This window comes from Anguilla rostrata, chromosome 10 (assembly GCF_018555375.3).
Source record: "Anguilla rostrata isolate EN2019 chromosome 10, ASM1855537v3, whole genome shotgun sequence".
Taxonomy (NCBI): domain Eukaryota; kingdom Metazoa; phylum Chordata; class Actinopteri; order Anguilliformes; family Anguillidae; genus Anguilla; species Anguilla rostrata.
Genome location: NC_057942.1, coordinates 7,803,307 through 7,826,846, shown reverse-complemented (window position 1 = coordinate 7,826,846; position 23,540 = coordinate 7,803,307). Strand labels below are relative to the sequence as shown.

Genomic DNA, 23,540 nt, shown 5'->3' with positions numbered 1-23,540 from the left:
TGTGGTTTAGGGAGGGAGAAGGTGAGGGGGCGTAGTTTAGGGAGGGGGATGGAGAAGGGGCGTGGTTTAGGGAGGGAGAAGGTGAGGGGGCGTGGTTTCGGGAGGGGGAAGGTAAGGGGGCGTGGTTAAGAGAGGGGGAAGGTGAGGGGGCGTGGTTTAGGAGGGGGATGGCGAGGGGGCGGGGGACGTCTGGGGCATGTTAGCCCCCTGGAAGGAGTTCCACTGTTGCTGGGCGTGGGGGTGGTGCGGGCGCTGATGTGGGGGCACCTGCTGCTTGCCAGGGGCGCAGGCGGAGGCGTCCCAGGATTCGGGGCCGAAGCTCCCGTTCAGCCTGTGGGCGGGCCAGCCCTCCCCCTGGTGGGCCGGGAGGGGCCCGGTGGAGACGCAGCGCTGGGGGGGCAGCCCCTCCGCCCTGCAGTCGGGGAACGGGGGCGCGTCCGCGGGCTCCTGCTTGATCACGGGCGTGGCTCTGCGGGCGGAGTCCGCCGGGGCGGTCTGGGGGCGGGGGGGGGGCGCGGGGGACTGGTAGCCCGGCGCGGGCTGCTGCTGGTCGGGGTGGTGCGGGTACGAGTGCGCCAGGCTGGCCTGCAGGCTCTGTACGTCCGGCTTCCTGTCCGCGGAGCCCGCCGCCGGCGGCTTGGGCCACGCCCCGTTTCGGCTGTCGTAGCCGAGGAACTGGGGCGGGAAGAGCGCGCTGGCGGGGTAGTTGTAGTAGCCGTAGGGCACCCTGGAAAGGTTGGGGTGAAAGCCGTTGATGGGGCTGTGGGCGGGGCCGGGGGCGGGGCCGGGGGCGGGAGGCTGGCCGTTGGATGGAAGGCCACTCCTTGCATAGTAACCGGGGTAGGAGTAGACGTTGCTCATGCTGTACGGGTCGGCCGCCTGCCGTTTCCCTAGCGACGCGTAGCCGTCCAGGGCCCCGTTGAAGGCCTGGTACCTGGGATCCTTCTTCTCAATCTTAATGGTGGGTTTCACTTCCTGTTTGGGGATTGCTGTGGGTGTGGCCAGAAAAAAAGGGAAGATTAATAAGATTTAAAAAAAAGAATTGGTTACATTTCAGATAGAGAATGATCCTTCAAGACCACAGTCCCTGGTTTACCTTTTTTTATTATGTGTAAAGTGCTACTTTACTGTATGAAAGGTATATAAACACATATAAATAATGTTTTTATGACTATTATTTAAGTACACTGCAGGACTGCAGCTGACCCAGGCCTAAACCCACCCTTGTTTTCCTGCTGCAGGTGAGGGGACTCCACTTGGCCCGCTTCGGTCTTGATGGCCTTCTCGGGCGTGTCCCTCTGCTTGGGGCCCTTGCGCTTCTCGGACGCGGCCTTCTTGGCCTCCAGGCGGCGCTGGCGGCAGGACTTGGCGGGCTCGGGCAGCTTGCGCACCTCGCGGCGGAAGTTGCGCAGCACCTGGATGGCGCCGCTCTCCATCTTGCGCCGCTGGTTCTCCTCGGAGCCGAACTCGTCGGTGGTGGCGACGGTGTAGAGCGGCAGCACGTGCAGCTGCTCGTCCTCCGGGATCTGGCCCACCACGCGGTTGTCCTCCTTCGTTAGGGTGCACACCTGGGCCGGGGGGAGGGTTACTGACCGTTAGGGCTGGCTGCCCAAAAACTGCCCGCTCACATCACTCATGCACAAAGACATTCACCTGCACGTTCAAAATACAGTACGCACACACACAGACACAATTGTCTGACAAACACACACACATTCACCAAACATGGGCATAATAACACACACAAACCTTTTCTCACACGCACACACGTTTTCACACACATATTTGTCGTACACACACTCAGGGAATTGTATGCACAGTACGGAAATGCACACACAAGCTGGATACTGCAGGTCACGAGAGGGAAGCTACATTATTATAATTTAAATGAATTTATTTACAGAATCTGGCACTCCATAACCAGAACATATCCGAAATAGTCCTGCTCTAGTACATTGTGTTCCAGCATGCAGGACAGGAGTTTGGCCAGGAGGAGGCGCTGCGTACCACCGTGCAGCCGTTGTGCAGGTTGTGCTGGTCCTTGTGGGCGTGGGCGCAGAAGTCCATGCAGGCCGTGACCCCGGAGAAGGGCCTCCCCTCCTTCAGCCCGAGCCTGCAGTCCGAGGCAGTCTGCTCCTGGGCACACTGAAACACACAGCCAATCAGAGCTCAGCTCAGAAACACGCAACCAATCAGAGTTCAGCTCTGAAACACGCAACCAATCAGAGTTCAGCTCAGAAACACACAACCAATCAGAGTTCAGCTCCGAAACACACAGCCAATCAGAGTTCAGCTCTGAAACACGCAACCAATCAGTGTTCAGCTCTGAAACACGCAACCAATCAGAGTTCAGTTCCGAAACACACAACCAATCATAGTTCAGCTCAGAAACACGCAACCAATCAGAGTTCAGCGCTTGAACACCCGAGCATTTATTCTCCACAGAGCTGCCTCTTGGTGCACAGAAACAAATACAGTGTGCATTTTTAGGCATTCAGCAGATGTTCTTTCCCAGAGCAACATAGATTCCATTCTTATAACTGCAATCCATTTATACAGCTGGATAATTTTACACAAGTGATTCAGATTAAATACCTCACTCTAGGGTGCACCAGCAATGCCCCACCTGGGATTCGAACCTGCAACCTTGAAGTTGCATGCCCACACAGCCAAGGCAAAAAGACTTAAATATGCTGCACTGTCTATCAGCTAAGCTAACCAAACAACAGTAAAACCGCCTGTCTGCGTAATTAAGGTCTTTTTTTAAACTGCGGATTCATCACAGACGGCCTCGCGTGAGTGAACGAGTTCCCCTGATTGTAGAGTAAACGGTAACCTGAGCCAATCAGAGTTCAGCTCTGAAACACACAACCAATCAGAGCACACTACGGATTCCTTCCACTACAGAACCGGTTCGCCTCACTGCACAGGGAGTAAACCCACAAGGGGAATACGTTTGCATGTAAGTAGTGGTGTAGTGTAATGGTTAGGGAACAGGCCTTGTAACTGAAAGGTTGGGGGTTCAATTCCCAGATAAGCCATGACTGTTGTACCCAGCAGTATGTTCAGTATATATGTATCAAAAGCTGTGATTTTTTTTTTTTTTTTTGTAACAGTCATGCAAGTAAGTCTGGATAAGAACATGTGCCAAATACTAGCAATGCAAAAAGTGTAATGCTTTCCCTGCAATAGGGGCAGCTCACCTCTCTTTGTGTACAGTTCATACAACAGTGAGGCACAGCCATTTCAAACATAAACTCATTTGCTGCTGGTATGACGTCAATGCACTCCTGCAGATCCCTGAGAATTTTCATCAAGACATGTCACTAAACTAAATCATACAGAGCGTATGTCCTGAACATGGGTGAAAATCGGTGTTCCTTTTAAAATTCGTCAGGGACTCGAAAACCTTTGACACAGTTCTGCTGGGACACACCTGCGCCCCTGTGCCTGAACCTGCAGAGGGACACGCCCGCCCGCTGCTGACTCTTACCTGGTTGCTATAGGCCTGGGGCGCCAGCTGCTTATACAGGGGGGCCACTCCCGTGGCCAGGTTCTGTAGATTGTCCCTGAGATTCTCCTCCTACGGACACACAAACACACACACCATGATCAGGTAGTGCACAGAAAGGGTGCAGTCCAGGGGTCTCAAACTCCGGTCCTGGTGGGCTGCAGTCTCTGCTGGTTTTTGTGATTTATTTTCGATCAGCAGCCAATTTAGGCCTTGGAAACAAGGTGTGCAGGCTCATCAGCCAATCAACGACTTGAATTAAGCACTTCAGAGCAGAAAAAACCAGCAGACACAGCTGCCATCCAGGAGCCGAATTTGAGACACTTGGAGTTCAGTGAAATGTTTGATGTTGTGTCCTGCTATGTCCCCTATGCAGAAGATATCTGATAACTGATATTTCGGCTTGGATAACCCCCCCCCCCAACCCCCCCCTGGCACGCACATCTTTAGGGTGGTCTCCTTGCAGCCGAAACTTGCGGGGGGTCTTGCTGCGGGCGTACTTGCACCCGTTGAAGTACATGCTCCAGGAGCAGCCGAAGGAGAAGGAGGCTCCACATTTGTTAGGATCCTTTCCCTGACACGCACAGGTACGACTGCGGCACAAAGAGAGAGAGGGGGAGAGAGAGGGGGAGAGAGGGGGAGGGAGGAGGGGGGTAGGGAGGGGGAAGAAAGGGGTAGGGAGGGAGGGAGGAGAGGGGGAAGAGGGAGAGAGGGAGAGGGGGTAGGGAGGGAGGAAGAAAGAGAGAGGGGAGAGGGGGGAGGGAGGGAGGGGGAGAGAGAGAGAGGGAGGAGAGGGGAGAGAGGGGGGAGAGGAGGGAGGAGAGGGAGAGAGAGAGGGAGAGAGGGGGGGCAGAGAGGTGGACAGAGACAGGGAGTGAGGGGGAGGGAGGGAGAGAGTGAGAGAGAGGAGAGGAGAGAGAGATAGAAAGGGAGAAAGAAAGGTGGACAAAGAGAGAGAGAAGGAGAGATAGAGAGGGGAAAATAGAGGTGGACAGAGAGGGAGGAAAGAACAAGAGGGAGATATGGAGATGGGGGGAGGGAGGGAGTGGGGGAAGAGACTTTAGTTACATTTTCTTTTTAACTTCCCAAATTGACCTGAACTGGAACGTAACGGACACCCCTGGTCCCACGAGGGGGGGGGGGGGGGTCACTCACTCATCGTTAAGGCCGCATCTGCGGCTGGTGGCGTTGCCGAACTTGGTGAGCGTGTCGGTGATGTCCCGGTACAGCTTGTCCCCCAGCGCCCGCGGCACGCCCTCCCAGGCCAGGATGAGGATGATGATGATGGCGTTGGCGCAGCGGTGCCCGACGCGAGGGCGCACCAGGCACAACAGCTTCTCTGCCTCGCTGGCACGACGAATCACCTGCGAGCCGGGGAGAGAGGCAGCCAATGAGAGAAGGTCACACCCAATGCCCAGGTGTTGGGTATGAGCCATACTTTAATTCAGTAAATTGAGATAATGGAACTAGTAGTCAATTCCGGAATCAAAAACAATGCTCATAATGTTCTATGAGGTTTCCCCCCCAATTGCAGGATTTCAGTTCATTTCCTCAATTGCCTGAACTGAAAACAAACTATCGCCCCCCAAAACCCTGGTCACGGGTACAAGCATGTACCCATGTAGGTTTAAAGGAAAAGCAAGCACCATTTTAGTTATTTCTCAGCAGACCTCCTGAATTAAAATTCATAGAAGTAATGCAATAAAGTATGATACTCCACAGTGATTCTCTAACAAAGTGATTTAAAGGTGAAGTATCTTGCTTGGAGGTACAAAGCAGAGTACGACCCCTGAGATTTAAACTTGCAACCCAGGATTTGAACACCATTTTTGAACTGAAAGCCCTCATTGCCTGAATGCAAAAGCACATGTACTGTAGCTGTCCAGACAGGCACAATGCTCTGCTACCAAAATACCCCCCCGTCACTGAAATCGCATTAGCTCTGTCGCTCGGTTCTGCTTGAATCAGCACTTTGGGCGACCGAGCGCGGCAGCAAAGTCCATCAGGGCTGCCTGTGAACGAGCGCTAGCCCCCCGCGGCTTCGGCGCTAGCCGGTAATCAGCCCTTCTGTCACTCCGTCGCACCTCCTCCTCTGCTGTAAATCCGTCCCTCGTTAAGCCCTGTTCAGACTGCCAGAACAGGCCAGACAAGCCCGGCCAGCTTTCAGACAACGACAAAAAAATAAAAAATAAAACCGCAGACTGTAACCGAATAAAGCCTACACAAAGGAGACCACGTCAAAAAAAAAAACCGTTAAACGATTGCGTAACAATGAGCAAAGAGTCGGTTGAATGGATTTGTGTCTTCTTTTAAACTGTGGCACTGCAATTTTAAGCCTTGTGACCGTTTATGTTGCACCAGACCTCTTGGCACGGTCTGACTCTGCGTGACTCACCTGGATAAACAGGATGAAAAACGTTTTTTTTTTTTTTTTAAAACGGTGGAAGTGGATCAAACCCTGCATTCTGTTGTGTGACAACAAGAAAACACCCAGCTTTTAGAGGCCTTTTCACTTCCTCTCCCAATTAAAGAAATAAAAATGCCAGGAATAGAAGAAATTAAAGGCTTCTCTAAACAGGGCTGACAGGAAGAGGGGGTGCCGAGCTTTCGGGAACGAGGCGCCGTGGAAACAAGCCGTCGCCTGGCGGAGACGGAGGATTTTTCGGCCCGACAGGAGACAGGCTGAGCGGCGAAGCCTGGGGTTTTCCTGCGTGCGGCGACCGGGACTCACCCACTTGGCGATGGGACATCCCTGAGAGCTCTTCCCCTCCTTGCCGGTGTAGACCACCTTCTCGATCCGAATGGCCTCTCCCTTCTCTCCGTACCTGTGCAGACGGAGACACATGGGTGTAAACGCAAGGCCAGGGGGGAGCTGGACACGCACAATGTTGGTTTGTGTGAATACAAGCCACTCACTAACAAACACACATCAAGAAGCTGAACTTGACTAGTTCTACAATCTTTGGAAGGAGGGTAATTGTTTTATTCACCATTAATTATGAATTGATAGCTTTATATGATCATATAATTACGCACTCAACAAACATGCATGCACGCAGGCATGCGCGCATGTACGTGCGCACAAACACGTTGCTCTCTCCCTCCTACACTTTTTTCCCAGTGCAGTGCTCACGTGAATCTGTTAATATTCACAAGAGGGTGCACATAGCACCTCCCCTCCCCCTGCCACAGATCGTAAAGTTTGACAACATAACCCAGAGGGGAAGGACAGGGAGGAGTGGGGGGAGGGGCTGGTGTTTCTCTGTTTTTTTTCAGGGAAACCTGTTATTTTAAGTGCTGCTTCTGTACCTGTTGTGGACACTATCTTTAATGAATCTGGCTTGCACAGAGAGCACATGATGCCTGGATTTTTCCGTCCTGCTGTTAGAGAACAGAAGAACGCTGCCCGTGGAGGTGTGGGGGATTTGGGGGGGGGGGTCAAAGGTCAAGCAGGGGTCAGGCTGGAGCTGGAGGGTTCGGCCATTGCGTCGCCCCACCCCCCCCACCCCCCCGGCCCGCTCCCCTCCCTCCCCCCACCCCAGGCGGGTCAACAATAAGAAGGCCAGTCTCCCACCAGCAGCCCTGCTGGAATACCCCTCTCACAGCCACGATGAGTCATTCGCCCTTTCATAACCGCCCCAAAAACGGCAGGAATGCATTCAGTCACCGCCGCCGCCGCCGCACTGGAGCGCAGCGAGGGGGCCTGCCCCGTCCTAATCTGGAGAGGGGAACGCAGCGAGGGGGCCTGCCCCGTCCTAATCTGGAGAGGGGAACGCAGCCAGGGGGCCTGTCCCGTCCTAATCTGGAGAGGGGAACGCAGCGAGGGGGCCTGCCCCGTCCTAATCTGGAGAGGGGAACGCAGCGAGGGGGCCTGCCCCGTCCTAATCGGGAGAGGCCTCGACCCTGCGAGCACCAGAGTGCCAGAACACACAGGGACCCAAAAAGAGAAAGCAACGCCAGCCCCTCACCCCTCTCGAGCCCAGCGGGAGGGCACTGCCGAGGATGGGCCGGAAAGGAGAACTTGCGCCGGACGCTCGAGTATTTGGGCTTCGCAGAGAAAGTTATTGCTTTAGAACACTGGCGGACATGACGGAGCGGGCAGGCCGTTCAGCCAATCAAAGCTCGGTCTGTCAGAATGCTGTTGGCGCAGCGAGCAGCAGAACTGCTCACCAAGTTCTTTTTTTTTTTTGTAACAGCTGATCTTCCCCTCAACTGCCTTGAATAAACTGGCAGACCGCTGCACTGGCTATTTATAAATATGCTGGTGGTCCACAGGCCCTGCCAACGGACGGCCACTAGCAGCTCAGCGTATGCCTGCTAGAGTCTCCAACTCCACCAGCTCCACGTCAGGCCTGTACTGGAACACCCCAAAAGGTCTCAGAAGTGGCCTAGCCATTGCCTTTATTTTACATATCATTCAGAGAGTAACGGATAAAGGATAAGATGCATATATGCGTGCGTGTGTGTGTGTGTGTGTGTGTGTGTGTGTGTGTGTGTGTGTATAGCGCATACATGGCTCTGGATTAAGGAGTACATGCTAAGTGCTTAAATGTACACACAGGAGTGCATTGTAGCCATTTAGCAGCCGCTCTTGCCCACACACCTCACGTCGTTAGTGCACGGACCGTTTGGACAGCTGGATATTTATTTACTGAAGCAGCCCTGGTTGAGCGCCCCGCTCCAGGGTAGAGTAGCAGAAGCAACGTCTCATTGATACGAGTCCAGTTCCCCTCGCAATTGCATTACACTGCTGCTGGGCTCAGAGGAGCCAGCCAAATAGATGCGTGAGAAGCTGAGGTGTGATCCATTATAAGCAGCTATACACAAGCGGCTGGGTGCAGTGACTGCAGTAAGTGGGTCAGAGAGTGAGCCATCAGGTGAACACTCATTTGTACTTTCTCCGAGTCTCTCCCTCTATTTTTCTCTTTCTCACTCCCTCCTCTCTCTCTCTCTCCTCCACTGCCCTCTCTCTCTCCCTCTCTCTATTTTTCCTCTTTCTCCCTTGTTCTCTTCTCCTCCCCCCTCTCTATCTCTCTTTCACTCTCGTTCTGCTGATGTTTCCATTTCCTCTTCCTGCTGTGGGATTCTGGTAGCCCCCATGAGACAGGGTTGCAGGGAAAGAGTGTGTGTGGGGGGGGGGAGGGGGGGGCACACAGGGTGAGGGGAGGGGGGGGGGTGCAGGGGGAAGACAGATGTCTATCCACAGCTCCGCCTGCATCAAGCACAAAGGCATGCAGGCAGAGCAGGGAAAGACACGCCCGGTTCAAGCACAGCAATCCCAGCCCCAAGCAGGCCTCTCCTCTCTCACACCACCGGGAGGTTCCGCACATCCACCAACAGGCAAAGCCTCATTTTCTCTTTGCAAATTCTTCTATATAAATAACAATTTGATTGACTGATTGATTTGACAATATACACGCCTGTATATAGGTAACCCGTTAGAAACCAGTAAATCTCCCTCAAGATTACTATTTTTTTTTATTTCTGTACCAAAATTCGGTACAAAACTATTTCACTAATTTGTTTGGAACGTGTCCATAAAAAAAGGCCAGGATTCTCAGGGATCTGATCTGATTTCAGACAAGTCTACTGCATCATAAGCGATGAGATATTCTTAATCATTATTAGCCCCAGGTCTTCCGCCGGCTGTGGAGCCGTCAGGGTGGGAGAGAGGAGACGCGGCTGGAGCTGGAGCCGCCTCCCTCGGGCGCCCATGCCACAGGCCCTGGCCTCTCACCTGCTCTCCATCAGCTCTCTAATGGAGGCCACAGTGGGCCCCGAGCCCAGGTGGTTGTAGTACGGGCCCTCGTCCTTCTCCACGATGTGCTCTGTTTGGGAAGAGAACGGAGGGAGAGAAAGAGACAGGTAAGAGTCTGGCGTTGAACATACGGGCGGCAGTGTAGTATAATGGCAAAGGAGTTGGTCTTGTAACCTAAAGGTCGCCAGCAGTTCGATCACCTGGTAGGACACTGCCGTTGTACCCTTGAGCAAGGTACTTAACCTGCATTGCTCCATATATATATTCAGCTGTATAATTGGATACAATGTAAGTCGCTCTGGATAAGAGCATCTGCTAAATGCCTGTAATGTAATGTAATGAAGAAGAGTGCACTCACATGTGCATGCACACACACACAAACACACACACACAACCCCGCATTGTTCACAAGGCTGCATTTCAGGTTCCCAAGGCCTGGATCTGATCAACAGCGGATGATTTCATAGCCAGCAAACAAACAGGAAACGCCCAGTTGTGATATGGTATCTGAGCGTATCTGAGTGTATGTGTGTTTCAGTACTGCAGTGTGTGTGTGTGTTTCAGTACTGCAGTCTGTGTGTGTGTGTATGTGTATAAGTACTGCAGTATGTGTGTGTGTGTGTGTATAAGTACTGCAGTATGTGTGTGTGTGTGTATGTGTATAAGTACTGCAGTACGTGTGTGTGTGTGTGTGTGTGGCCGGGTGTGAGCGAGTCAGTGCGTGTGTCACAGTCTGACTCAGAGGGAATTTAAGGTCACATTCCACACAGAGAGAGCTGGGGGAGTAGGGCGTGGCCACAGGCTCTGAGAGGAGGCGTGGCCACAGGCTCTGAGAGAGCTGAGGGGTGTGGCCAGAGGGTCAGGAAGGGACAGCCAGCCGTAAATGCCTCAGTGAGAGTGTGGGAGTGTTTGTGTTCAACAGTTCACAGTGCACACTGGCAGCAAGCACACAAATGTGTTTGTGTGTGTTTGTGTGTGTGGGTGTGTTTGTGTTCTCACTGTGTGTGTGTGTGTTTTTGTGTTCTCACTGTGTGTGTGTGTGTGTGTTTTTGTGTTCTCACTGTGTGTGTGTGTGTGTGTGTGTGTGTGCTTGTGTGTGTCTGTGTGTGTGTGCGTGTGTGTCTGTGTGTGTGTGCGTGTGTGTGTGCATGTGTGTGTGTGTGCGCCTGTGCGTGTGTCTGTGTGTGTGTGTGCGTGTGTGTGTATGTGCATGTGTGTGTGTGTGTGTGTGTGCATGGTGTGGTGTGTGTGTGTGCGTGTGTGTGTGTGCGCGTGTGTGTGTGGTGTGTGTGGGTGTGCGGTGTGTGTGTGTGTGTCTGTGTGTGTGTGTCTGTGTGTGTGTGTGTGTGTGTGTGTGTGTGTGTCTGCACGCACTCGTGTGTATGCAAGTGTCAGGTTTCAGGGGCCATTTTCACTGCATGTTTACAGCGGGGCGTGTAGCTGGCTGGCGCTACGGAAACGGCTCCATTCTCATGCCCTTTGCTCTTAGTTACGGAGCTCGAAAACCGACAACAAACGCCCACAGCAGCCTCGGCTGAGCACACACGCGCCTGTTTGGCCAAATAATATTGACAAAACAAATATGTACAGCAGTCCTGAAAGAGGAAAATAAGGCTGCGCATTTTGCAGGAAGAGGAGTCCTCACAGTGGCCAGTCCCTGCCACACACGGCCCAATTAACAGCTTAATGAAGTGGCAGGGAGCGATTAGCAGCATTGCGAGAGAATTCACAGTCAGGCTACACAGAAAAACCCACAGGCTGAGGATCAACAAAACGTGGAAAAGAAAATGTAAGGAGAAAAAATGAGGGATAGAGAGAGAGAGAGAGAGAGAGAGAGATTTTCTCTTCTAAAACACTCTGTATTACATCATCATTTCCGGGCAGAATTTCCCTACACTACCGGCCCATTGTAGAATTAAAAAGAGAGAGAGAGGGAGAGGTTGTTGAGCGCTCCCAAACATTTTATTCTGCAAGCCCATATTCTCCTCCTCCTTCAATCTTCAATCTCTCTCTCATTTCTCCCCTCTCTTTCCCTGGGTATATACACCCTCACTTCTCTCCCTCTTTTCTCTCTCTCCTCCCCCACCCCCCCTCTCAGGCGGTGGCCTTTCAGCAGTGTCCTTGTCTGGGGGGGCTGGGGCTGGTGTGACTGTAAATGAGCGTTGTGGCAGCGCGGCCGTCTGGCCTGTCGGTCCGCCGGCGACAATGGAGGCCTTCTCCCGGCTCATTGTGCCCCCCCCCCACGCACACACCCCCCCCCCCCATGCCCTGTCTCTCAACCTGCCCATGTCGCCCCCAGTCATGTCTCTGAGTGTGCTCACTGTGACCCCCCCCCACTCCCCCACCCAGCCATGTGTCTGTGAGCGTGCTCAGTGTGCCCCCCCCCCAGCCCTGTCTCTGAGCGTGCTCAGTGTCCCAGCCTGTCCTGAGCGTGCTCAGTTTCCCCCAGCCCTGGGCTCTGAGCGTCTCAGCATCTGGAGCTGGGGTGACACAGCGGGCAAAGCTGTCGCGAGGCTGTGCGGGTCTGGCGGTCCTGGCGTTCTGGTTTTTTTTTTTGGCGGTTTTGCGGGTCGCTCACAGACACAATGCCGCCGGAGCAGAAGTTAGCCGCGGTAATGGAGCTGTGGCAGGTGGTCTGCCGGCTCCTTCTCATTTATGGATTTTTTTTTTTTTTTTGGGGCACAGTTGGCGTGCTGGCAGGGTTGCTACACCGAGCGCCACCTAAGCAACAGAGGCATGATCCTCTCCAAGGCTTTTCGTCCTTTTTTAATTCTTGGGTTCCGAGTCAAGCGCAAGGATGTCGTAGTAGAGGCAGCGTAGTATTGGTACTGGGCAGTATCTGAGTTAGTCAGATCCAGCAGGGCTGCCTGTACCTTGAGAGACTACCTGCCTTGCTCGAGTAAACTATCCAGCTGTATAAATGGATGCCATGTAGGTGGCTGTGGGTAAGAGTGTCTGCTAAAAGCCTGTGGTGTACTGAGTTAAAGTCCGTGGACATTGGAGTTATTTCTAGGGGTAATGTTAAAAAAACGTCAGGCTCTGGGTGCTGTACAGGTATAGGGTATGTCCTGCCATCCAATTAGTTTTTTAAACAAGAACAAATTTGAGGGATACTCCATGACGTTCCAAGATTTGAGTTTCTAAGATTTTGGGGGCCGTAGCTGGGCTGTGGGGACTCTGCGGGATGTTATTTGGGACAGAGGGACACTGACGGGGACACTCACCCACACAGTCGCAGGACGGGAAGTCCTCGTCGGTCTTGATGGGCGTGTCCAGGAGGCTCTTGGTGGGCGTGTCCAGGTAGCGCAGGGGCGACTCCAGGAAGCCGCGCAGGGAGGGGGCCGCGGGCGGCCCCTCCTTGGTGGGCGTGTCCATGGAGAGGCAGGCAGTGGTGGAGAGGACGGCCAGCCCCCCGGACGTTTCGATCTTCATGCGTTTGGGGAGGGGGGAGAAGGGGGCGGTGAAGGGGTCCTCCAGGACGCGGTGCTGCTGCAGCTGCAGGAGGGCCTCCTGCGTCAGGGGTGCGGGTGGGGGTGGGGGGCAGACGGCCCCCTCGAGCCCTCCGCCGCGCCTCGTCTCCGCCCCTTGCTCTGCTTGCGTCGAGCCGTCCTGCGAGGGTGGGGCGGGGGTGGCGAGCGGCCCCTCTTTCTGGCTGCTCTCCGCGCTCTCCCCGAGCTCCATGGCTTCGCAGGCGGCCGCTGGGGCGGGGGGATCGAGGGGGTGTGCCGGGGGGCTGGCTGGTCCTGAGTTGGGGTCGGGGTTCTGCAGGGGGGCTTCCTCGGCGGGCTGGGGCGGGGAGGCCTCCATCGGCTCGGCGGGGGGCGCCTGCGTCTGGGGGCTGGGAGCCGGGAACTCCGCCTCAAACTGCCGGATCAGCTCCTCGAATTTGGGGTCCAGGGAGCCCAGCCCCGCGAGAGAGGAGGGGGCCGTCGCTTTGGAGGCCGGGGGGTCCTCTTGCGTCCCCGCCGGGGGTCCGGAGGTCTCTTGGTCGCTTTGGGGTGGCGGGACCGAGGAGGGAGGGAAGGGGACGGAAGCAGAGGCCGGGGCGGCATTTTCGGGGGTGGCGAGGGCGTGGGCGGCGGCGGGGGCGGGGCTGGGGGCGGTGGTGGGAGGAGCCAAAGCACCGTTGGAAACAGATTCCTGAGAAAGGGCCGGGGCGGCGCAGCTCGGGTCAGCCTGAGAAGAGCCGCGGGGGGGCAGCGGGAAGGGGAGGGGCAGGGGGAGGGGCTCCGTGACGGACAGGGCGAGGGGCCGGGCGGCGCCGTCGTCCGGGCGACCGGGCGGAGCCGGCTTCTGCATGAGAATTTGGCTCTGGGGCAGGAAGGTGGGCTGGGACGCCCGCTGCTTGGGCTTCTTGATGATGATTTGCTTGGGCTTGGGCGGGGGCGGGCCCAGCTGGGGGTAGAGCCCCGCCCCCTGCATCTGCAGCTGCTGCTTCAGGGACGGAGAGGCCCCGCTCTTCTTCTTCTTGGGCTCCTTGGGCTCCTGCTTGATCAGGACGGGCCCCTCGGGGCCCCTGGCCTGGGGCCACCACTTGCGGAGGTCCTGGAGGGCGGCGTGGGGGCGGTACTGGTTGGCGGGCAGGCCGGGGCCGACGGCGAACAGGTTGCGCTTGTGGTGGAGGTGGTGCTGCAGCGCCGCCTGGGTCTGGTGGCGGATGGCGGGGCTGCCGGGCGACAGGGGCCCTGGGTACGGCGGCGGCTGCTGCCCATTGGCCAGCCCGTAGCGGGCGAAGGCGGCGCAGGGCGAGCCCGGGTAGTCGCCCAGGTCGACCTCCTGCTTGATGTGGGCCACGCCCGGGCCGCCGGCCACGCCCTTGTCCTTCAGGGGGGCGGGATACTTGAAGGAGGCGTTGGCGTACTTCCCGCTGGTGTCCCCCAGGAGCTGCTTGAGCTCCGACATGGGGTCGCCCCCGGCGTGGGGCGGGAGGCGGGGGTGGGGCTCCGAATTGGGCCCCATCCAGGCGCTGCGGGGGGAGGCCCTGTCGCAGCCGGCCGCCGACGGGGGGAGGGGGCTGGGATAGGGGGAAGCCGAAGAGGGGTGAGGGGAGGACTCCGAGCGGGACTGGGGGCGGTGGTGCTGGTCCCAGTACGAGGGGTCCTGATGGGGGTAGACGGACTGGGGCAGGGGGGAGGCGGAGGGGGACTGGGGAAGGACACGGGGAGGACGGGATCAGGCGCGTCCCGAGCTGGGGCTGGGGAGGGTGGTGGTGATGGTGGTGTTGGTGGTGGAGGTGGCCGGACGAGGAGGTGGACGCAGGGGGCACCACGGGCTGGGGCACGGTGGCGGACAGCTGGGTCAGCGCCTCGATGGCGATGGCGGTCTGCAGGCTGATGTTCTTCTCCTTGGCGATGGAGAGGACACTGGGGGAGCAGGGGATGGGGGCGGGGGAGCAGGGGATTTGGGCGTGGCCGCTATGGAGGGGCCCCTGCTGGTGAGGGCCGGGGGCCCGGGGAGGCGGTGGCGAGAGGCCGGCCCCGTTGAGCTGAGGTTGTGAAGAAGGAGCAGGGGGGCGGAGCTCCCCGGGCGCGCCCTGCCCGTCGGCGGCCTGTCTGATCTTCTTCTTCAGCCACTCCAGGTAGTCGGGGCAGTCGGGCCCGTCGCAGTTGCAGTTCGGCGGCTTGTGGCCGTGCCGGGCCTGGTTCAGCGCCGTCTGCAGGGTGCTCAGGTCCTCCTGGCTGCAGTGCTGCCCCTCGGAGGCCTCGCCCACCGGCCCTGACCCCGCCCCCACCCCCGCCCCGTCTCTGCCGCCCATCTCCTGGTTGAACTTCTCGTACAGCTGCGCGGTGTGCGTCCGGAGCTGCTGCGCGGCCTGGGACAGCTCCCCCCGGTGGCCGGAGGCCGGAAGCGCGCCGGCGCTGGCGGAGAAGGCCACCAGGTTCCGGGCATCCTCGATGTCCGCCTCGCCCCAGCAGGGCTGCTGAAGGTGCTCTAGAGGGGCCTTGGCCTGCCCGGGACCCCAGGCGCACCCGTTTCCGGCTTCCGCCGCCTCCTCTTCGTCAGGGCGCCTGCTCGCCCCATTGGTCAGTCCTTGGCTCAGTGCGCCGTCCCCTAGGCAATCATGTGACCCGGTGTCCATCTGCTGTCTTCTTCTGGGGCCATCCACTGAACCCCGCCCTGAAACAGTCTGAAGCACAAATAGAGAGATGGCACGGTTAGCCGGGACAGTTAGCCATAGCCACGTGTGGGAAAAACAGGAACCACATCACTCTATTAACTGCTGATTTTGGAAATTTCACACCACTCATAAAATCACATTCTCTCTGTCGGAAAAATGCACATTTATCATACCACAAGTTAAAAGAAATAGTGTCAAGTACTCAGTACTGTTGAAAGACTAAAGAACTGTGAGTATATGTAAATATATATCTATGTAAAAAAAAATATATATATACAAATAGAAAGATAGATGTATTTACACCAATATCACATCGTTTACATTCAATATTCAATAGCACTTACATATACAGTATACAACCAAAAACCCTGCCTCAAATTAGAATCCATTCCTTTGTCTGCCTGGATCCACTCCTTGGTTTCTATCTCTCTCCTCTTTCTCTCTCCCACTCTCCTTCACAAAGTCATGTGTTTCCTCTAAATTGACTGCTGGTTAAACTCACACAGGCTGAAAAGGATTGAGACCCTTCAGAATGCAAGGTCAATGCAGAGCATAGAAAACAGGCGGTTTATGTAACCTATTATTAGTTAGCATTAACCCTGTGGAGAGTAGCTTTTTTGGAATGTTGTTTCAAACTTCTTAGCCAGTGTTCTAGAACATTGCTTTCAGTTACCAGTAGTGATTGTTACTTCAGCATTAGAATGTTCAGTTATGAACATTCTAATCACATATTTGTGATATGAACCGTAAAGAGTTACATATGATGTTACTCAATGTGTTTACACCAAAAGCCTACAGTTGAGGAAGTGGGGAAATGGGGAAGCTCTCATTTCTAGAGTACCAATGTGAGCATTGTCCAGCATCTACCAAACTACGCCATGCAAATGCATGTTTTGGTTTTGAAAGAATTGCTTTGTCTGAAATTTGATAAGCAAAGTAGGTTTCCTCTTCCTTCCTCCTCATCTCACCATCGCAATCCTTCTCTACCCAGTGCTCTGTCAGGGTGAGACACATGACTTCAGTCACAAGAGTCACACTGGTGACTGGTGACACAATCAAACCCCCAGAGGGGTTGGTAGATAACAAAATATGGTAAATATTATGTACTTTACACCTAAATCCACACCAATCCATCTGAAAAAACAACACTACTAATTTCTCCATCCTTCAGTCTGCAGACGGTCATTGCCATCGAGGGGCTGGCCCGTCCCTCACTGTTTTGACACATTTTTTTTTTTACAAGACTTTAATTTCATATTTTAGATTATTTCAAGGTACATTAAAAAAAGTGGCGGGTCGGAGAAATATAATGAACTCGTGGAGTGGGCCGTGGGTTCTGGGAGTCTGGAAAGCACAGCCGACGGCCGACGGTCCCGGGTGAAACAATTTCGGGGAATTTCGGCAAAACGGCGTTCCGTTTGCGAGGAGACCCGGGCTGGCGGCTCGCGCTGACTCAGCCGATTTCCCAGAAGGCACCACGTGTCCGCCACGCCGGCAGCGGCGACGCGAGCCCGAGACCGAAAGCTCGGCGGTTTGTCAGACGCGCGTAAGAAACGACACGAGCAGGAAATTAAAAAAAAAAGAATAAACGTAACGAGCTGAATGAATCTAGGGACACCACCACCACAATGACAGTGTGATACCGTAACCCCCCCCCCCACCCCACCCGCCCCCCCGGCCCCCGCCCCCATCGGCCTACACGTGGAGGATGACATCAGGGCTTACTGCAGTCACACAATGTGAGAGTGTTGTTCACCGGTGAGAGGCTATTATGACAAATTCGGCGGGGGATGGAATGATGAGAAAAGAGGGTGATGTGGAACAGATGAAGGCGAAAGACGAAAGATGACGGAGGGAAAAGCCTCTGTAACGTGCGTCTCCAGTTCATCTCTCCCTCTCTGTCGTACACGAACACACTGAGAAAAAACCTACCGATATGTTGAGGAACAACTTTAAATCTACGTATAAGTTAACGGCTAATGATGTTATATGAGTTTCAATATAATGTGATTAGCCGCCAATTTACATGTATACGTCGAGTTAAACTTGAATATATAAATGACCAGGTGGCCAAAGCATTAAGTAGTTCAATGGAAGGATCGTGCAAAGCTTGTGAAGGGGAACTGGCGAGAAACCAACTGGGAGATTTTAGCAATGGTGCCAAGGCTTCAGATTACATTAGCTGTATGAAAATGTCTCACCTCATTGGCTATCTTTTTGTCTTATCAAGCAAAAGAAAGTCATAGAAATAAGATTGCAAATATAAGACCAAAGTACTTGTCGAGATTCACTTTTTTTTTTTGGTCTTTGCAGTGCACATGTATGTTTCACGCTCTCTGCTGGGTAATGACAGGTGATGATTATTATTAATTATTTAAAGCAGTGAAAATAAAAGGGTGTGATAACATGCAGAAGGGCTGTGGTCCTGGAAGAAACGAGAAGTAGAGAATAGGGAAGAGTGACTCATTTTGTTGGTTAAATGAAGAGGAAGATGGAGCATAATAACACAATAAATAAACTTCCTTTAACAAGCTGGAGGTCTTAGCAAGAGGAAGATCGTTCAAATCAACAGCCCAGTTCATGATAGGAAGCATCTTAGAAGGCGAATGGAATTAATAAACGGTCATTTGTGGCTCTCTGGAATTGCAAGGACACGGTCAACCTGAGGACAGCGCCCCGCCAACAGCGCAGGTCAGACGGCAGCTCGCGTCCCCGCGAACAACGATAAATCCCCCCGAACCTCGCGGGAGGGAAGACGAGCCGAGCCGAGCCGTCTGGGGATGAGACGCGGCGCGGCGACCGTTGCAGCGTTCTGAGGAACGCGCGTGACGCGCACACCCGCGAGCTAGCGGGAGAGAGGGAGAGCGCATCGTTTGCGAAAGGAGGACTTGCCGGCGAGAAACGACAAACCGAGTCTCTCTGTTCTCATCGGGGGATCTTCGGCACACGAAGAACGCCGCGATCTCCTAATCTCCTAATCTCCCGGATGGCTTTTTTTTTTTTGCTGTAATTTCATATATATATATATAATTGACGTTTGGGAGCGGGAGGGAGGGGGGAGGGAGGGGTCCGGATGCCGCTTGTGATCCTCGAATCTGTAATTTATTGAATAGGACCTTCTGAAGTGTCTAATTATTGGACGGGACGGTTGAGTAGGCGCTTTGAGTCCACCTTCTGTGTGCGGTGTCTGACGGGGGCGCCCCGGGGCGGGGGGGGGCGGGGGCGGGGCGGTGTGATGTCGCCAGTCTCAGCTGTGGCGGTGCGGCGCCCCGTCTTATCTGAACGAGGACAGACGGCGAGAACGAGGGGGACTGTGGCCTCGAAACGGGGGAGGCAGCACATCCCTACAGAGAGTCTGCCCTTAGTTCCTCTTTCCCATGAGCTGCAGCCACACGCACACACACACACACACACACACACACACACACATACAAATACACACACACACACACACACACACACACACACACACATACAAATATACACACACACACTCACACACACACACACACACACACACAAATATACACAGGTAAACAGATACACACACACATACACATAGATACAAACACACACAGATACACACACCTACAAACACACAGATACACACACCTACAAACACACACAGACACACACACATACACACACACACATACAAATACACACAGATACACACAGACATGCAGATACACACATACACACACACACACACATACAAATACACACAGATATACACACAAACATGCAAATACACACAGATGCAAATCCACACACACACATACATACATTCACACCTACGCACAACTACGCAAAGTTAATGTTACACAGGCAGTGCACACACACAAACACATGCGCACACACACACAAACACAACACCCATATATACAAAGATGTTATGTTATCTTATGTTAAAATAAATGTGTGAAAAACCGTGAATAAAGCAAGGACATATTCCTACACAACTACATCCACACACATAAACACACAGCGCAAGTGAATACACTGGACAGATATATGTGTATAAGGGGAGCACGTTTTTATCTCTGACAGAACCCCAAAAAGCTGACGCTCACAGGCAGTTCCGCTCTCAACACTCACAAAACACTTGCACGGTGACACACCACCGCCGCACGCGAAGCTCTCCTCACCTACACGCACAGGCGCCCACACACACGCGCACGCACGCACACACACTACGCTCAGCTACCCCGGCCCCTCTGACAGGAAACCCACGTGTTCCGGCAGCCAAACTTCCAGCGCCCTGCCCGAGCCGGTCTCTCGGCAGCTGGCACCGCGCCGCGCGAGCGGACGCACGCGCTCTCGCCCTCGCCCCCTCGCCCTCTCGCCCGCGGAACACACATCCGCCCCGCCAAACCCCGAAGCGGCGGCGGAACCTGTTTGCCCAGACCCACGCTTCTGCAGGCCCTTTAAATCGAAAAAAAAAATAAAAAAAAAAAAACAAGGGGGAAAAAAAAAACTCTCCAGGCTAAACGAGCTAGCCGACGCTACAGCCTGCGCTGCTGCTGCTACTGCTATTGATTTTGGCAGCTTTGGTGGATCCCAGCAGACTGTGCTGCAGGTTGACAGCACAAAGCACGCGAGGGGGAAGGGGGGGGGGGGTAGGGGGGGGGGGGGGGAGGACGGGGTCATCGGGGGCGTAGTGCCTGAGAATAGACAGCTGAACACAAATCCACAGTTAGACGAAGGAGACTCCCCTCCCCCAATGGCCCTGCCTTGTCCTCTCTCCCACTCCCTTCCCTTTCAGCAGTACGGAAAAGGGAACACAAACACACACACACACACACACACGCACGCACGCACGTCCGCCAGCACGCCCAAAATAAAGGACCCGAAACACCGCAGCTACTCACGTTTGTGTGGACGTCCCGATGCTGGCTATCGGCGAGAGAGAGGCAGCAGGGGTAGGAAACACAGAAGGCTCAGAGGGGGAAGGGGGTGGGGGGGCACGCGGGGGGGGGGGGGGGTTAGCGCACGGACGAGAGCCAGCAGCTTCCTCTCGGTACAGTGCGGCACACGGACACACACACGCGCACAGACACACACAAACACAGACAGCCCGCACGCTCGCTCGCTGGCTGTCTCTGGCTCACGCACGCACACACACACACACACGCGCGCTCGCACGAGCACCTGCCCCCCCCGTTACGCACGCACGCACGTACACCCCATCTCTTCTTACCGCTGTCTCTTCTTTCTTCCCTCTCCCCTTTCCCTTCTCATGATCTGTCTTTCTCCACCTCTCTCTCTTCCCTTTCCATTTCTCTCTCTATCTCTCTCTCTCTCTCTCGCTCGCTTGCTTATACTCTCAGTCTGGTTCCCCTTACACAGCCCCCACCTCTCCCTCCCCCTTCGCTCACTCACTCACTCACTGACTCGCTCTCTCCCTCCCTCCCTCCCTCCCTCCCCTCCCGTGTGTGCTGAGTGAGAGAGAGGCCATTATCTGAGGCTCTGTGGGCACGTACGGTGGAATGGAGGAGAGAGCCGAGAGCTGGGAGACGGAGAGAGCGAGAGAGAGGGGGAGAGAGGGAGAGAGGTAGAGAGGGAGAGGGGGAAGGGGGGATTGTCAACGGCAGACCCAGGCACAGCGTTTTTTGCGAGCGAGCGAATGAGCGAATGGTGTCGACTAAGTAAGGAAACAGACCCGGTCGCACAAAAAAAAAAAAACAAGAAAAAAATACGAGAGAGATAGAAAAAGACGAATTAGAGAAGCAGAGAGAAAACGCAGACGCTTGGTGAAGCGCGCGGCTGGCGCTCGCTCTCCCAGCGGCTGCTCGGGGTTTCTGAGAAGCAGCAGCCGCCGCTGAGGTAATCTCAGCCCTCTGCCGCCGAAAACAGGAAAGCGAAAGAGAGAAAAAAACAACAAGAACGAGAAAAAAAGAGGGTTCTTTTAGATGTGGTTCTGCGTGAGATCATGTGTTTTTTCTCTCTCTCTCTCTCTCTCTCGCAGTTTTTTTTTTCTTCTGTAGGCTGTTTCCATTTTTGAAACGCCGCCGCTTTAGCTCTTGCTTATCGGGCGGGCGCTTCGGCTAGCCGGCTCCTTCGCCGATTTCAGGTGGAATCCCTAAAAACCCCGGCGTTTCCGCGGCTCCGGCATCGCCGGCGTCCCCCCGACCCGACCCGCTCCGCGCGCGGTTCTCTTCGATCCGGCCGGCGCGGGGGGGGGGGTTCGCACGCGCCGTGTTCTGTTCGCTACGCGCGGAAGACGTCGGCTAATCACCTGTGCGGTCCGGAGAGTGGGGGGGGGGGGGGGAGAGAGGGGGGACCTGCGGAAGGGCCTCGGTGAGCGACGGAGAGCGAAGAGGCGAAGGTTTGAGCGGCGTTCAGCCCCTTCTCCATTTTGTGCCGCCGATGGCGAAGCGGTTGGGCTCGACGAAGCCAACGCTCCGCTAGCTAGCGCCTTAGCGCTCCCGCGTTCCGGAAGATTCCGCAAACGAGCGAAGCGGAGGAAAGGCTGAGGGAAAGGCAGGGAGGAACGAGGGAGGGAGAGAGCGAGAGATGGCGAGCGGCGGAGAGCTGGGAGAGCTGGGAGAGCTGGGAGAGCTGGGAGAGCTGGGAGAGCTGGGAGAGCTGGGACAGCGTTTGCGGGTTCCCCCGGACCGAGACTCTGGGAGACCCAGAGTGTTGGCAGGAAAGAAGCAACAGGCACCGACACACACACACACACACACACCACCTCACTCAAACACACTCACTCACACACACTCACTCAAACACACCGACACACACACACACACACACACACACAAACCACTCACACACACTCACTCACACACACTCACTCAAACACACCGACGCACCCACACACACTCAGACACACACAGAGACACACACACCCACACACACTCACACACACAAACATACGCACACACTTACTCAAGCACACCGACACACCCACACACACTCACACACACTCAAACACACACACCGACACACCCACACGCACTCACACATGCACTCACACACACACACACACACACACACTCATTCACTCACTCAAACACGCACACACAGAAACACACACAGACACAGAATTAGAAGGCTACTATTGTGGCTGTTTCGGGTTTCTTCATCTCCTTAGCGCGGGAGAGAAGGAGAGAAGGAGAGAAGGAGAGCGAAAGGAGAGTCGGCGAGATAGCGAAGTCCAGAGTGAGGTGGAGAAGGACTGGAACTATGGAAAGAGAAGGAAAGAGAGAGAGAGAGAGAGAGAGAGATAGAGGGAGAGGGAAAAGCTCAACGAGGAGTTCAACGCCCTAACATAAACCGAGACCTCTGTCTCTCCTCTCTCATCCTCCCCTTTCGCCTTCTTTTCTCCATCCACCTCCAGGTCCTCATCTCTGCCTTTCTCCTCTCCTCTAATGCCATCCTTCGCTTCCTTCCTTCCTTCCTGCTTCCTCTCTCTTCTCTCTCTCTCTCTCTCTCTCTCACTCTCTCTACGGCTTTGCCGACCGCCCCGTCTTTCTCCCCCGGTCTTATCGCCCGCTGCCGCCGCCGCTGCCATTTCCCAGATCTAATGAGTTCGGGGGGAAAAAGAGAATGAACCGTCTCCGGTTCCCCCGTCGACCGCAGAGCGACCGCCTCTCAACCGCCTCTCAACCGCTGCAACCTGCGCTCGAGCGGTCCGCACCGCGCCGCGCGATGACCGGATTATCTCCAATAACACGTCTCTCTCCCGCTCTCTCTCTCTCTCTTTCCCCTGCTTCCTCGCCTTTTCATACCCATGATTCAACTGCCGCCGCCGCCACCGCCGCCCGCCCGCCGCACTTCTCCTCCTCCTCCGCCGCCGCCGCCGCCGCCATCGGACCTCAAATAGCCGGGTGCCGGTCGGCGCTACGAGCAGGAACCCCCCCAAACGCGCACGGAAACCCCCAAAACACAAACAGCAGCCGAAGCCCGGAGTCTGAGCGCGGAGAGAGAGAGAGAGGGAGGAGAGGAGAGGAGAGGCGTGTTACGTCATGTGCCGAGGGGAGCGGGGGTGGGGGGGGTGGGGACACCAAGGCGGGGGGGCGGGGGGTGTGGGGGATTGTAGAGGAAGGGACACAGTGCGGTTATGACATTGCGGTTACAACATCAAAATCCCCACCCCCTCCCCCACCGCTCGCCAATCAGCCCGACGCCGCCCCCCCCTCCCCGTA

General features: G+C 55.3%; 1 protein-coding gene across 1 annotated transcript in view; it reads right to left on the bottom strand.

Moving 5' to 3' along the window:
- Window positions 1-23,540, bottom strand: part of tet3 (tet methylcytosine dioxygenase 3) — a 64,472-nt gene that overhangs the window by 6,444 nt on the left and 34,488 nt on the right. Inside the window, 10 exon segments of the mRNA XM_064353768.1 lie at window positions 182-989; window positions 1,223-1,568; window positions 2,008-2,145; window positions 3,494-3,583; window positions 3,954-4,104; window positions 4,667-4,875; window positions 6,243-6,336; window positions 9,249-9,339; window positions 12,494-14,418; window positions 14,420-15,396. Of these exon segments, the coding sequence (XP_064209838.1) occupies window positions 182-989; window positions 1,223-1,568; window positions 2,008-2,145; window positions 3,494-3,583; window positions 3,954-4,104; window positions 4,667-4,875; window positions 6,243-6,336; window positions 9,249-9,339; window positions 12,494-14,418; window positions 14,420-15,396 (4,829 nt within the window).